Genomic DNA, 15,733 nt, shown 5'->3' with positions numbered 1-15,733 from the left:
AGGGCCATGGCCAAAAAGGAAAGGCTGAGAAAGTAGAGCCTGTTCTTAATCTGTGCCCAACCTGCGTGGGGAAAGACCAGCCCTTGGCACACAACCGAGCCTGGAGAGTTGGGCAGCACAGTCACCCATGAAACTGCCGGGTGCAGAATCAGCCCCTCGTGCCCGCAAGGTCAGTGGCTCCGCAGCTCTCAGGCCAAGGTCTTTCCCACCGCCCGGTCCTTTTAAGCAGAGACGCCGGGGATTCCACCTGGGACCTCCTGCCTGCCAAGCAGAGGTCCTTCCCCTGGACCCAGCTGAGGTTGCCAGCCGCCAGGCAGAGCCCAGAGATTTCTGGAATTACAACTCCAGGTTGCTGAGATCAGCCCCTCTGGAGGAAACAGGACCCCCCTCTGCACCCTCCACCCTTCCCAAGCATCACAGACACATTTCTGGGAACTCCCTAAGCTGGCAACTCGCCCCCCCCCCCCCAGCACAGCCTCTCCCCAACCGGAGGCTCCTGCTGGGACCTCCCCGGCCGGCTCAGAGCCAGAGACGCAAGAGCTTACCAGCTGAGCCGCTCTGTTGTAGACAAGCTTGTACTCGGGGTCCAGGGGGATCTCTTCTATCCGGAAGGTGACCCCGGAGAAGCTGAGCTGCCGGGCGATGTACATCCCGCTGACCTTCATGTCCATGGCAACGATTTCCATCGCCCCGACCCCACTGCAGGGAGGGAGCCCAGAAGCGGGTGAGAACAGATGGTGGGGGGGGGGGAGCTGCGGAAGGGCCCCCTTGGTCTTCGGGGAGGTCAGGATCCATGAGAACTGGGTCACTCAAAGATGATCCCTGCTCTGACAAACCCCAGAAGAAGCCAAGGACTGCCGGGCTCCCTCCCCTTCTGCTCTGGAGCGTGCTGTGGCCATGTTCAGCTCCAGACTGCCAGCTGGGAACTGCAAGGGTGCCCCCCTCCCGTCATGATCTCACTTCTGAGAAGGCGCCAGGTGTGATGTCATTGAACGGGGTTCATGGATCAACCCCACCCAAACAGTAAATCCCTGCCACCCTCATCTCCCACGGGCAGCCCTAGTCCCCTCCCTGAGCCCCCGCCCCAAATCTACGTGTCCCAAGCCAGAGCTTGCGATCCCGGAAGGGTCTGAAAACCTCCCCTCCGAAGCCTGCCGGGGTTGTCCGGGCAAGAGGGAAACGGCCTCAGCCGGATGGAACGAGGAAAGGGCTGGAACCGATGAGCCACCCACAGGGTGCCATCCTGCCAGAGTGCAGGACTGAGGGACAGAGAAGGCAACCCCTGTTCAGCTGCCCAGTTTGGAATTCTCAGGAGCCACCGTGAGCGCTACATCCACGGCGTTACTCCCCTCCACCCCAACGTACCGCTTTTCAATGGCGTGGAGGAATTCATCGAACGATCGAAAAGGAGTCCCTTCTCCCCAAATCCCCAGCCGGCTCATGTAGATCATGTTCTTTGGTTCGGAGGCACCTGTCAGATACAGAAGGGGAAAGGTAAGAGATGCGGGCAAGAGACGGAAGGCTGCGGGGGTCCGGGGGTCTACAAGCCCACTCCTCTCTCTCCTGCCAGATGGGCATTTGGCTCCCTGGAGTCCTGGCCCTCCTAGCTAGCAGCCCTGCACCACGACCATGTGACGGCAGACCCTTTTGCCATCCTCCTGGAGTTGGCAGCCAGCAGGAAAAGGGGGTGGGCAAAGTGCAACGGGGCCAGTTCCTTCACAAAGAACATCAGAAGAGCCCTGCCAGTATCCTGGCTCCCACAGCGGCCAACCAGCTCCTGTGGGACGAGGGAGAGCCCTTTATTTATTATATATTTATATACCGCTTTCCCCTTACGGCTCAGGGCAGCTTACAGAGGTATCGTAGATCGGCCTCAGCCACAGGCCTGGCGGGAGAGCGCCATCTTGTGGGCCCTTCAGAACTGAGCTGGAGGCATAACCTGAAACCTCCTAGACCAGAGGTAAAAGCCATCCTGAATGGGACGGTGGTAATAGTACCTCCTGGGGGTAAGGAGTTCCTGCGTGAACAGTTTAAGCCAAGGAGCTGTGTTTGCCAGCCACAGGAAAGGGCAAAAGGTTACGCGGGCCTGGCTCCCCGGGGAAGCACAAAGAGGGCGCACTCCTGCCCTCACAGAAGCCAGCTTCACTTCCGCCCATACCCTGCCTGCCGGTCCTATCTGATCTGGGCAGGCAGAAGTGCCACCCGCCCGTGGGGAAGAGGAGCTGGCTGCTGCCCGGCAGGCATTTTGGGACTTCCTGGCTGCTTGCCAGAAAGGCCAGGGCAAGAGCTGCCACTTTTTTCTCTTTTTCAGCAAATCCACCTGGCATGAAGAGGTGAGGATCCTGCCCCAGGCACGACACAAAACACCCACACACTGCCCCCAGGTTCCCTTCTACTCAACCCCCCCCCCCAGCCCTGCCTGGGGAGTCAACCAAGCCCCTCTTGTCTCTGCCTGCCCACCGCCATGTTGGGTTTCACGTGGGGGCTATCCTGCTGGCAGCACAGAGCAGAGGGGGGCTCGGCAAACCCACCGCCCTCCAAATGCTAGAGCCGAGCCCCCCACCCCCCCAATTGGCCCCCGGGTGCAAACGAGCTCTCACCTGTGGCACTGGCGTAGACCACCCTTGCGAGGGGCAGTTTGTTCTGCAGGTCCAATACTGCTTTGCCCATCTTGGTGGAGCTGGCGTTTTTGGCTTTGTGGCATTCGTCAAACACCATCTGCGATTAGTTAAGGAGACCAAGACCTGTGGCTCTGGGAGGCAATAACAAAGCAATCCTGAAAAGGGGGCCCAGGGGACTTCCAGGCAGGAATGCAAAGCCCAGGGGCCGAATGTGGGGGAGAGGCTGTGGCTGCGTGGCAGAGGGCTGGCTTTGCCCGCCGGAGGTGGCAAGATCCAACACACATCTCTAGTTAAGATACAGGATGCAACACCCATGTCTCTGCCTAAGATGGTCTGCTTAGCTAAACGGGTCAGAGGCCAGACTCTGCCTAAAGCAGGTGAGTGTGTTTAGGGGAAGCCCCTGGGAGGCAGCTCCATAAGTCCATAGCTAAGCACTGAAGGCCCCTCTCCTCAGCATGCAAAAGGTCTCGGGTTCAATCCCTGGCGTATCTAGGAGTCCAGTTCAGCAGTGGAAGGGGCTGCCTCAGGAGGTGGGGAGCTCCCCCTCACTGGCCGTCTTCAAGCAGCGGCTGGACAGATCCTTCTCCTGGATGCTGGAGGCTGATCCTGCACTGAGCATGGGGTGGGGCTAGATGGCCTGCATGGCCCCTTCCCACTCTAGGATTCTAGGAGTCCAGTTCAGCAGTGGAAGGGGCTGCCTCAGGAGGTGGGGAGCTCCCCCTCACTGGCCGCCTTCAAGCAGCGGCTGGACAGATCCTTCTCCTGGATGCTTGAGGCTGATCCTGCACTGAGCAGGGGGTGGGGCTAGATGGCCTTTGTGGCCCCTTTGCAATCTAGGATTCTTGGAGTCTAGTTCAGCAGTGGAAGGGGCTGCCTAAGGAGGTGGGGAGCTCCCCCTCACTGGCCGTCTTCAAGCAGCGGCTGGACAGATCCTTTTCCTGGATGCTTGAGGCTGATCCTGCACTGAGCAGGGGGTGGGGCTAGATGGCCTTTGTGGCCCCTTTGCAATCTAGAATTCTAGGAGTCTAGTTCAGCAGTGGAAGGGGCTGCCTCAGGAGGTGGGGAGCTCCCCCTCACTGGCCGTCTTCAAGCAGCGGCTGGACAGATCCTTCTCCTGGATGCTTGAGGCTGATCCTGCACTGAGCAGGGGGTGGGACTAGATGGCCTGCATGGCCCCTTCCCAATCTAGGATTCTAGGAGTCCAGTTCAGCAGGGGAAGGGGCTGCCTCAGGAGGTGGGGAGCTCCCCCTCACTGGCAGTCTTCAAGCAGCGGCTGGACAGATCCTTCTCCTGGATGCTTGAGGCTGATCCTGCACTGAGCAGGGGGTGGGACTAGATGGCCTGCATGGCCCCTTCCCACTAGGATTCTAGGAGTCCAGTTCAGCAGGGGAAGGGGCTGCCTCAGGAGGTGGGGAGCTCCCCCTCACTGGCAGTCTTCAAGCAGCGGCTGGACAGATCCTTCTGGATGCTGGAGGTTGATCCTGCACTGAGCAGGGGGTGGGACTAGATGGCCTGCATGGCCCCTTCCCACTCTAGGATTCTAGGAGTCTAGTTCAGCAGTGGGATGGGCTGTCTCAAGAGGTGGGGAGCTCCCCCTCACTGGCCGTCTTCAAGCAGAGGCTGGACAGATCCTTCTCCTGGATGCTTGAGGCTGATCCTGCACTGAGCAGGGGGTGGGACTGGATGCCCTCCATGGCCCCTTCCCACTCTAGGATTCTAGGAGTCTAGTTCAGCAGTGGAAGGGGCTGCCTAAGGAGGTGGGGAGCTCCCCCTCACTGGCCGTCTTCAAGCAGCGGTTGGACAGATCCTTCTCCTGGATACTTGAGGCTGATCCTGCACTGAGCAGGGGGTGGGACTAGATGGCCAGCATGGCCCCTTCCCACTCTAGGATTCTAGGAGTCTAGTTCAGCAGTGGAAGGGGCTGCCTAAGGAGGTGGTGAGCTCCCCCTCACTGGCAGTCTTCAAGCAAAAGTTGGATACAGACTTTTCTTGGATGCTTTAGGATGCTTAGGGCTGATCCTGCGTTGAGCAGGGGGTTGGACTAGGTGGACTGTATTGCCCCTTCCAACTCTAGGATTCTATGATTCTATGATTGAGGCTGATCCTGCACTGAGCAGGGAGTGGGACTGGATGCCCTCCATGGCCCCTTCCCACTCTGGGATTCTCGGAGTCTAGTTCAGCAGTGGAAGGGGCTGCCTAAGGGGGTGGGGAGCTCCCCCTCACTGGCCGCCTTCAAGCAGCGGCTGGACAGATCCTTCTCCTGGATGCTGGAGGCTGATCCTGCACTGAGCATGGGGTGGGGCTAGATGGCCTGCATGGCCCCTTCCCACTCTAGGATTCTAGGAGTCCAGTTCAGCAGTGGAAGGGGCTGCCTCAGGAGGTGGGGAGCTCCCCCTCACTGGCCGCCTTCAAGCAGCGGCTGGACAGATCCTTCTCCTGGATGCTTGAGGCTGATCCTGCACTGAGCAGGGGGTGGGGCTAGATGGCCTTTGTGGCCCCTTTGCAATCTAGGATTCTTGGAGTCTAGTTCAGCAGTGGAAGGGGCTGCCTAAGGAGGTGGGGAGCTCCCCCTCACTAGCCGTCTTCAAGCAGCGGCTGGACAGATCCTTCTCCTGGATGCTTGAGGCTGATCCTGCACTGAGCAGGGGGTGGGGCTAGATGGCCTTTGTGGCCCCTTTGCAATCTAGAATTCTAGGAGTCTAGTTCAGCAGTGGAAGGGGCTGCCTCAGGAGGTGGGGAGCTCCCCCTCACTGGCCGTCTTCAAGCAGCGGCTGGACAGATCCTTCTCCTGGATGCTTGAGGCTGATCCTGCACTGAGCAGGGGGTGGGACTAGATGGCCTGCATGGCCCCTTCCCACTAGGATTCTAGGAGTCCAGTTCAGCAGGGGAAGGGGCTGCCTCAGGAGGTGGGGAGCTCCCCCTCACTGGCAGTCTTCAAGCAGCGGCTGGACAGATCCTTCTCCTGGATGCTTGAGGCTGATCCTGCACTGAGCAGGGGGTGGGACTAGATGGCCTGCATGGCCCCTTCCCACTAGGATTCTAGGAGTCCAGTTCAGCAGGGGAAGGGGCTGCCTCAGGAGGTGGGGAGCTCCCCCTCACTGGCAGTCTTCAAGCAGCGGCTGGACAGATCCTTCTGGATGCTGGAGGTTGATCCTGCACTGAGCAGGGGGTGGGACTAGATGGCCTGCATGGCCCCTTCCCACTCTAGGATTCTAGGAGTCTAGTTCAGCAGTGGGATGGGCTGTCTCAGGAGGTGGGGAGCTCCCCCTCACTGGCCGTCTTCAAGCAGAAGCTGGACAGATCCTTCTCCTGGATGCTTGAGGCTGATCCTGCACTTAGCAGGGGGTGGGACTGGATGCCCTCCATGGCCCCTTCCCACTCTAGGATTCTAGGAGTCTAGTTCAGCAGTGGAAGGGGCTGCCTAAGGAGGTGGGGAGCTCCCCCTCACTGGCTGCCTTCAAGCAGCGGCTGGACAGATCCTTCTCCTGGATACTTGAGGCTGATCCTGCACTGAGCAGGGGGTGGGACTAGATGGCCTGCATGGCCCCTTCCCACTAGGATTCTAGGAGTCCAGTTCAGCAGGGGAAGGGGCTGCCTCAGGAGGTGGGGAGCTCCCCCTCACTGGCAGTCTTCAAGCAGCGGCTGGACAGATCCTTCTCCTGGATGCTTGAGGCTGATCCTGCACTGAGCAGGGGGTGGGACTAGATGGCCTGCATGGCCCCTTCCCACTCTAGGATTCTAGGAGTCTAGTTCAGCAGGGGAAGGGGCTGCCTCAGGAGGTGGGGAGCTCCCCCTCACTGGCTGCCTTCAAGCAGCGGCTGGACAGATCCTTCTCCTGGATACTTGAGGCTGATCCTGCACTGAGCAGGGGGTGGGACTAGATGGCCAGCATGGCCCCTTCCCACTCTAGGATTCTAGGAGTCTAGTTCAGCAGTGGAAGGGGCTGCCTAAGGAGGTGGTGAGCTCCCCCTCACTGGCAGTCTTCAAGCAAAGGTTGGATACAGACTTTTCTTGGATGCTTAGGGCTGATCCTGCGTTGAGCAGGGGGTTGGACTAGGTGGACTGTATGGCCCCTTCCAACTCTAGGATTCTATGATTCTATGATTGAGGCTGATCCTGCACTGAGCAGGGAGTGGGACTGGATGCCCTCCATGGCCCCTTCCCACTCTGGGATTCTCGGAGTCTAGTTCAGCAGTGGAAGGGGCTGCCTAAGGGGGTGGGGAGCTCCCCCTCACTGGCCGCCTTCAAGCAGCGGCTGGACAGATCCTTCTCCTGGATACTTGAGGCTGATCCTGCACTGAGCAGGGGGTGGGACTAGATGGCCAGCATGGCCCCTTCCCACTCTAGGATTGTAGGAGTCTAGTTCAGCAGTGGAAGGGGCTGCCTAAGGAGGTGGTGAGCTCCCCCTCACTGGCAGTCTTCAAGCAAAGGTTGGATACACACTTTTCTTGGATGCTTTAGGATGCTTAGGGCTGATCCTGCGTTGAGCAGGGGGTTGGAGTAGGTGGACTGTATGGCCCCTTCCAACTCTAGGATTCTAAGATTCTATGATTGAGGCTGATCCTGCACTGAGCAGGGAGTGGGACTGGATGCCCTCCATGGCCCCTTCCCACTCTGGGATTCTCGGAGTCTAGTTCAGCAGTGGAAGGGGCTGCCTAAGGGGGTGGGGAGCTCCCCCTCACTGGCCGCCTTCAAGCAGCGGCTGGACAGATCCTTCTCCTGGATACTTGAGGCTGATCCTGCACTGAGCAGGGGGTGGGACTAGATGGCCAGCATGGCCCCTTCCCACTCTAGGATTGTAGGAGTCTAGTTCAGCAGTGGAAGGGGCTGCCTAAGGAGGTGGTGAGCTCCCCCTCACTGGCAGTCTTCAAGCAAAGGTTGGATACACACTTTTCTTGGATGCTTTAGGATGCTTAGGGCTGATCCTGCGTTGAGCAGGGGGTTGGAGTAGGTGGACTGTATGGCCCCTTCCAACTCTAGGATTCTAAGATTCTATGATTGAGGCTGATCCTGCACTGAGCAGGGGGTGGGACTGGATGCCCTCCATGGCCCCTTCCCACTCTGGGATTCTATGATCTCCTGCTAAGAAGGCAGATGCTAGAAAACCAGAAGAGCCAACCTTTAGGCTTCCCTTTCCAGCACTCCTCTGTCTCAATTCCCATTTGTAGTTTTTTGGGGGAGGAGGGAATGTCTTTTCTTTTACAGCATTTCCCTGGATTGCAGCTGAAAGGACTAGATATCCTATTATTTGAGAAGAAAGACAACGCACGGGCACGAACACCTCCCCCAAAAGCCTATGCTCAGAAACTTTATGGATGGGCAGTATAGAAATCAAGTAAATAAATAAATAGATGAATAAGCCCAGGATATGTCAACCTCTCCTGGGTTGTTTTTGTTTGTTTTTCTCATTTTCTCCTGCAAGGCAACACCAGCAGGCCTGGAGGATCCCTCCGCAAGATTTTAGGATACAACACCGTCAAAGTCTTCCTTGCACCAATCCAGAATCTGTTTCAACCGGGTCCTGTGCTGGCCCCCCGCTTGGCTTTCACCGATCAGAGCGGAGTACGTGGCAAAGAGGACTCCTTCCGAGGTAGCCGTGTCGCCGTATTTGATCTAGGCCACGGAGAAGAGCAGAGATGAAGGCAGGGAAGGTGTCTGCGGCCGAGCAGCTCAGAGGAGGGGCTGAGTGGATGGGAAGCACACGTGGAGGGGCACCCGCCAACCTCCACTAAGGAAGTGGGGGATGGGGGAGACACCTCTAGGTAGCACTGTGTGTGAACGAGACCTTGGGGGACTTGTGGATTGTAAACTGAACATGAGCAGGCAGTGTGATGCAGCGGTAAAAAAGGCAAATGCCATTTTGGGCTGTATCAACAGGGGCATCACATCAAAATCACAAGATGTCATAGTCCCATTGTATACGGCACTGGTCAGACCACACCTGGAGTACTGTGTGCAGTTCTGGAGGCCTCACTTCAAGAAGGACGTAGATAAAATTGAAAGGGTACAGAGGAGAGTGATGAAGATGATCTGGGGCCAAGGGACCAAGCCCTATGAAGATAGGTTGAGGGACTTGGGAATGTTCAGCCTGGAGAAAAGGAGGTTGAGAGGGGACATGATAGCCCTCTTTAAGTATTTGAAAGGTTGTCACTTGGAGGAGGGCAGGATGCTGTTTCTGCTGGCTGCAGAGGAGAGGACACGCAGTAATGGGTTTAAACTACAAGTACAACGATATAGGCTAGATATCAGGAAAAAGTTTTTCACAGTCAGAGTAGTTCAGCAGTGGAATAGGCTGCCTAAGGAGGTGGTGAGCTCCCCCTCACTGGCAGTCTTCAAGCAAAGGTTGGATACACACTTTTCTTGGATGCTTTAGGATGCTTAGGGCTGATCCTGCGTTGAGCAGGGGGTTGGACTAGATGGCCTCTATGGCCCCTCCCCACTCTAGGATTCTATGATTCTAAGTCTCGCTAGACCAGGGCCCTTTCCTCTGACCGGCAGCCCGTCTTCCTGGTCACGGGTGTCCAAACGAAGCCAAGAGGCATCAGATTTCAGGATGGACAAAACAAAATACTTCATTACGTGATGAGTGATTAAAATGTTGCTTTTCCTGACAGAGGTTCCAGGAAGAGCCACAAGGCATAGATGGTTTTAATATTAAAGGGAACCTCCATGTTCAGAGGCAGTCAACCTCTGGACCCCAAAGCCAGAAGGCAACATCAGGGGAAGGGCCCTTGAACTCTGTGCCCTGTTGCTGGACCTCCACAGGAAGCTGCACTAGACAGCTGTAGTATGGGAGAAAAGGATCTAGGAGTCTCAGTAGACCAGACACTGAACATGAGGCAGCCGTGTGATTCGGTGGCTAAAAAGGCAAAAGGGATTTGGGGCTGCATTAAACCGAGTCTCGTGTCCACATTTACTCTGCTCTTGTAAGACCTGATTTGGAGTACAGTGTTCAGTTTTGGCCACCCCAGTTGAAGAGGGATGTAGACAAACTGGAGCGTGTCCAGAGGAGGGCAACAAAAATGGTGAGGGGTTTGGAGACCAAGACGGAGGAGGAAAGGTTGGGGGAGCTTGGTCTGTTCAGCCTGGAGAGGAGGCGACTGAGAGGGGATCTGAGAACCATCTTCAAGTATTTAAAAGGGTGTCATGTGGAGGATGGAGCAGAGTTGTTCCCTCTTGCCTCAGAGGGTCAGACCAGAACCAATGGGCTGAAATTAATTCAAAATAGTTTTCAGCTAAACCCCCGGAAGAAGTTCCTGACAGTCAGAGCGGTTCTTCAGTAGAACAGGCTTCCTTGGGAGGTGGTGGGCTCTCCATCTTTGGAGGTTTTTAAGCAGAGGCTAGATAGCCACCTGGCAGAAACACTGATTTTGTGAACTAAGGCAAATTGGGGGGGGGGGTGGAAGGGATGAAGAGGGTGAAGACTTCTTGTCTCCTCTGTGATCTTTCCTGCTCTGAGTTTCTGATCTGCTCTTAGTAGGCTTGTCCGAACAGCCTGGCCCAAGGACAGAAAGGCGGGGCAGAAAGGCTGCCAATAAGGAAAGGCCTGGCTGAGAGGCAGCTCAGTATCTGAGCCAGCTTGGCATCGCAGGGGGAGAGCGTCCGGAAGGCCAGGTTCAAACCCCCTCTCAACAGTGGAGTGCCTGCTTTGGCCCAGAAGGAGCCCATTCAGTCCCTGGCCTGACCAAGTGACAGAGCTCTGAGAACAGGTGTCAGGAGAACCACAGTGGCACCCGCCACAGGAGGCCGCTGCCTAGGTCAGCCAGTTAACTGGATTGCCAGTTAAGGGATCTCAGAGAGCTGATGTCGGACAGAATCGGACCGTCTGTCTATTGAGGCCTCTCCTGATCTTGCGTTGAGCCGGGGTTGGACTAGATGGCCTGTATGGCCCCTTCCCACTCTAGGATTCTAGGAGTCTATGACTTGGCAGCAGCTCTCCAAGGGAGGTCCTTTGCCTCGCCTGCTGCCTAATTTAATTGGAGATGCTGGAGACGGACTGTGGAGCTTTCTGCCGGTCAGCGCTACCACTCGGCCCCAGCCACCTCCCCCTTGGGAAGGACCTTTCCGGCCACTGGTCAGAGGGAGAAGACTGGGCCAGAGGCACGCCAGGCGTCTCAAACGTCAGCCAGCATCCGTCCGCAGAGCCCCACAAGCGCTGCCATGTACAATATTGTTGTTGTTGTTGTTGTTGTTGATTTTTGGGCCGCCATTCCCCAATTAGGTCTCACGGCGGTTTACAGCATAAAATAATTAAAATACAATAAAATCCCCCTCCCCCAAATCCCCAATCCTGGGTCTCCTCTCACACGAGCCCCTAACCCTGCTTGGAAAGTGGGAGGGAGAGGGGAAAAAAACACCCACCTTATTCAAAGCGTGGACAGGAATGTTGGCTGCATTGATATCCTTTAAGTCCCTCTCAGCATCGTACTTCAGGTCGTTCGAGGCGCTGAACCTAACGGGAGGGAAGCAAACCGGCCCGGTGAGACACAAGACCTCCCCTCGGCCCATTCTGCCCTGCAGCCCCTGGCCCTGCCTGCGCTTCTCTGCACCGCGGGCCCCAGCCTTTGGCAGCCACGGCCCGGCTGGGGCTCTCTCGGAGGCCTCCACAAGGGGGCCAAAGGCCAGGACTAAAGAGACGGCGGTCCAAAGGCCTGAGCCAGTGAGGCACGTGGAGCCCAGCCCAGGGGTCCTCCAGATGTTCATGGACTACAATCCCCATGCATTTTCTATAGTTAATCACGTCCTATGTCCTGAGCGTGGTTGTGGCGGCCCAGGGCTAATGCAATGAAGCGTTTCCTGCTGCTCTCTATTCCACTATTGATCCCATTGGGTTGTAAATGGAAATCGTGCCGGAGACTAAATAAGGGACAGCTCTGGAGAACCTCACTGTGGATAGCGGAGCTGAGGCTCTGGAACAGCTTGGCGGAAGGCCGAAAGGCGGAACTCTTACCACAAGGATTTCTTCCTCTCCTTCAGGTAGTTCTCGAAGATGATCCCCGCCACGGTCCGGCCCTTCCCGACCCCAGCGCCGTCCCCGATGAGGAAGCCGGCCCTCTGGCCGCCGGGAAGCAAAACTTCGTGTTGCTGCCGATTCAGAAGAGAAAGGGGGGGGCGGTGGGTGCTCTGAGCGACGGCTAAATGGGACGGCGCCAGACCAGCACCCCCTCTCCTCCCCCGCACACAGCAGGGAAGCCCTCCCCTGACCGGGCGCTCATCCCCAGAGGGCCTTTCCCCAGACCTGCCGTTCCATTCGCCTTTGAAACCTGGAGGCCTGATGCCGCTGAAGGGGGGCAACAACTCGGGGGGTCCTCGAGGCAAGAGCCTTCTGGGGCCGGCTTGCCGTAGCCCGCCTTGTAGGCTTTTGGCCGTCTCCCTTCCAAGCACTAACTAGGGCTGACTCAACTTAGCTTCTGAGAGTCGACAAGACCAGGCGAGGCGTTGTCCTGCATGGTGCGGGGGTTGGACTAGATGACTCAGGGGGTCCCTTCCAACTCTGGGATTCCAGGATTCCATGGCTGGGCTGTCCGGATCAGGGCAGAAGTGGTATGCCACGGCCTGCCCCTGCCCAACAACCACAGTCTGCCTTGCTGGACGTCCGAACAAGGACTGACCAGGGCCAGTCCTGCGTAGCTGTTGAGGGTAGATCAGGGGGCCACCCAGGCCAGGGTACGGCCAATTCAGGCAGGTTTAAACCTGATTTTTCTTTCCACCTCGGCCAGCCAAGCTTTCTTTCCACAGGAAAGAATCGCTAAGAGTCCAGGGGTAGTCAAACTGCGGCCCTCCAGATGTCCATGGACTACAATTCCCATGAACCCCTGCCAGCGCATGCTGGCAGGGGCTCATGGGAATTGTAGTCCATGGACATCTGGAGGGCCGCAGTTTGACTACCCCTGACTAAGATGATGGCAGTAACCAAAAAGTTGAAACACAGAGAAATATAGCGTGTAATTCTGATTGCCTTCAGAAATAACAATATGGGGAGTTCAGGAACATGGGATTTCTCAATAGCTGGGCCACGCTGCAGATTCCTTAACGGGAATCTGCAGCGTGGCCCAGCTATTGAGAAATCCCATGTTCAGGTTTTCAGGTGATCTTCCAGTTCACGCTCTCATCTCCTGAGCTGATCACAGAATCATAGAGTTGGAAGGGGCTTCCAGGGTCATCTAGCCCAACCCCCTGCACTAGGCAGGACACTCACAACCACCTGCCCATCCACAGTGACCCCCAATTTCATGGCCACCATAAATCTCCAGAATCCAGCCTGGCCCCTCCTCCCCACATACCTGGCAGGCGTAAGTAATCGCTTCCAGCTGCAGGGCAGAGAGCAAACCCTTGTCAGCAATCAAGGCAGGGAGGGAAAGCGCGTAGGTAATGTCTGGAGGGGGGACGCTGGAGAGGGTGCTTGTTTCAACCACCCGGTCGGGGTGCTGCTTCCCAATTTTCGCTGCAAGCACAAGCAAAGCAAACTCATCAGGGGGGGAGGATGGGGACCCAGACGGCACCATAAGGAGCAACTGGCTTCTCACATTGCACAAAAATATAACCAGAACCATCCTAGCCCCCCCCGGGGGGGGACAGAACCAGTATCCATCCATCCATCCATCCATCCTTCTTTCCTTCCTTCCTTCCTTCCTTCCTTCCTTCCTTCCTCCCTCCCTCCTCCCTCCCTCCTTCCTTCGTTCCATCCATCCATCCATCCATCCATCCATCCATCCTTCCTTCCTTCCTTCCTCCTCCCTCCCTCCCTCCCTCCCTCCCTCCCTCCCTCCCTCCTTCCTTCCTTCCTTCCTTCCTTCCTTCCTTCCTTCCTTTCTCCTCCCTCCCTCCCCCCTCCCCCCTCCCCCCTTCCTTCCTTCCTTCCTTCCTCTCTCCCTCCCTATCTCCCTCCCTATCCCTCCCTATCTCCCTCCCTCCCTCCCTATCTCCCTCCCTCCCTCCCTCCTTCCTTCCTTCCTTCCTTCCTTCCTTCCTTCCATCCATCCATCCATCCATCCATCCATCCATCCATCCATCCATCTCTACCGCTGCTCTCAAAAGTCTCACGGCAGTTTACAGAGATCCATAAGTATCCTCATCCCTTTAATTTTAAACTAGAGCTTGTAAATGCTGACGCGGATTCTGTGTCCAGCTGGCCCCTAAGCATGGGATTCTAAGGATGAGGCCCCATTTGCTACCCTGAGACTGGTTTAGAAGCACAGTTTGAGCCTTGGGTGGTTTCCCGCTGCCTGCCTCTGGGCTCCCCTGGGGTCTTCTACCCCCGGACGAACTGGGGCCGACACTGCTTCTCTCTCAAGATCTGTGTAAGAGGGAGAGGCTGTGGGGGTGCATGCAAACAAGCTGAGTACACTTTTCCTGCTTTAGATTTTGGGTGCCTCAGTGGCAGAGCCTCTGCTTGGCATGCAGGAAGTCCCAGGTTCAATCCCCGGCATCTCCAGTTAAATGGGACCAAGCAGTAGGGGATGGAGAAGATCTCTGTGTGACTCTCAAGAGACACTGCCACAGTTTGAGCAAACCATACAGACCTCTCTTGGGAACAGGGGCCTGATTCCTAAGCAAACTACACCTGGGCAGAACTGCCAGCCCTCCCCTGAAGAAAGCCTGATTCTGCACTCTTCCCCCCCCCGCCCCCGGGAGGGGTCAGCTGAGACCACGTTCTGGCAGCAGCACACTTACATTTAGAGGGGACGTAATCTGCATACGTCTCCGTGTGGCCCAGTTCCTCCGCCTCGTCGTCATCACCCTCTTCCTCCTCTTCTACCTGAGTTTGGGCCTGAAACGAAACACACAGCAAGAAAGTCTTAAATGGATGTAAACCGCCATGAGCCAGCTGTGCTGGGATGGGCAGCTAATAAATATAAGTAATAAGTAATAAGTATAACAATAACAATAATAGACTCTCAGGTGTGTTTTGGACTGAAGTGCCGATGTGTTGCAGGCCCAGGTGGTGCATTCCCAGTCCTCCTGGCCCACAGAGGTGGGGGTGAAAGGGCTGTGCTTTCTCCCCCTCCCCCTCCCCCTCCCTGGCCTTGCTGGTCTATTTAGGACATTTTTATCCTGGTCTTCCACAAAGGAGCTCAAAGCAGCAACCCTGTGAGGAGGGCTGAACTGCAGCCAGGGTTAGGGGAGAGACTGGCCCAACGAGGGCAACTCGCTCTACAGGGGACTGGCCTTGCATCTGACCCGGAAACTTCAGCTGGCCCAAAAGGCAGCAGGCCGGCTCCTAACCAGCACCAGGCGGAGGGAGCCTCTTCGACCAGCGATCTCTTCTAGCTGCACTGGCTCCAGATTGAGGACTGATTCAGGTCAAAGGTGTTGGTACTCACCTTTAAGGCCCTAAACAGTCTGGGACCTTCATACCTGCGGGACCGCCTCCTCCTCCTCCCTTATGCCCTTGAGAGGAGCTTACGTTCGAGCACCCAAGATCTGCTCGGGATTCTTGGCCCCAGAGAAGTGAAACTGGCCTCAAACAAAGCCAGTGCTTTCTCTGCCCTGGTGCCGGCCTTGTGGAACACTCTTCCAAGGGAGACCAGGGCCCCAGGGGCTCTAAAGTTCCACAGGGCCCCTAAGATGGAGCTCTTAGAATCATAGAATCATAGAGTTGGAAGGGGCCATGCAGGCCATCTAGTCCAACCCCCTGCTCAACGCAGGATCAGCCCTAAGCATCCTAAAGCATCCAAGAAAAGTGTGTATCCAACCTTTGCTTGAAGACTGCCAGTGAGGGGGAGCTCACCACCTCCTTAGGCAGCCTATTCCACTGCTGAACTACTCTGCCTGTGAAAATTTTTTTCCTGATATCTAGCCTATATCGTTGTACTTGAGGTTTAAACCCATTACTGCGTGTCCTCTCCTCTGCAGCCAGCAGAAACAGCATCCTCTTTCACCAGGCCTAGGACTGAGGCCAGGGAGCACCCATAACTGGATTTCTCTCCCCACAACAGACACCTTGTGTGGTGGGCGGGGCGGAGAGAGCTCTGACAGAACTGTAACTAATCCAAGGTCACCATGGCAGCTGCGCATGGAGGAGGAGGGGGGATCAAACCTTGCTCTCCAGATTATAGGCCACTGCTCTTGACCACTGCACATCCGGACACCATGCGGTCGATATCTTTATC

The 15,733-nt window shown here is 56.6% G+C and overlaps 1 protein-coding gene across 3 annotated transcripts in view; it reads right to left on the bottom strand.

Moving 5' to 3' along the window:
* Positions 1-15,733, bottom strand: part of SBNO2 (strawberry notch homolog 2) — a 109,252-nt gene that overhangs the window by 33,694 nt on the left and 59,825 nt on the right. For all 3 annotated transcript variants that reach the window (XM_077331457.1, XM_077331458.1, XM_077331459.1), the window contains 8 exons: positions 14,295-14,391; positions 12,905-13,065; positions 11,572-11,705; positions 10,983-11,073; positions 8,091-8,234; positions 2,601-2,718; positions 1,366-1,471; positions 546-699 (listed from right to left, as the gene is read on the bottom strand). In XM_077331457.1, the coding sequence (XP_077187572.1) occupies positions 546-699; positions 1,366-1,471; positions 2,601-2,718; positions 8,091-8,234; positions 10,983-11,073; positions 11,572-11,705; positions 12,905-13,065; positions 14,295-14,391 (1,005 nt within the window). The remainder of the gene's footprint in view (positions 1-545; positions 700-1,365; positions 1,472-2,600; positions 2,719-8,090; positions 8,235-10,982; positions 11,074-11,571; positions 11,706-12,904; positions 13,066-14,294; positions 14,392-15,733) is intronic.

This window comes from Paroedura picta, chromosome 4 (genome assembly GCF_049243985.1).
Source record: "Paroedura picta isolate Pp20150507F chromosome 4, Ppicta_v3.0, whole genome shotgun sequence".
Taxonomy (NCBI): domain Eukaryota; kingdom Metazoa; phylum Chordata; class Lepidosauria; order Squamata; family Gekkonidae; genus Paroedura; species Paroedura picta.
Note: the sequence above shows the minus strand (reverse complement) of the source record. Positions and strands in the feature narration are given on the sequence as shown.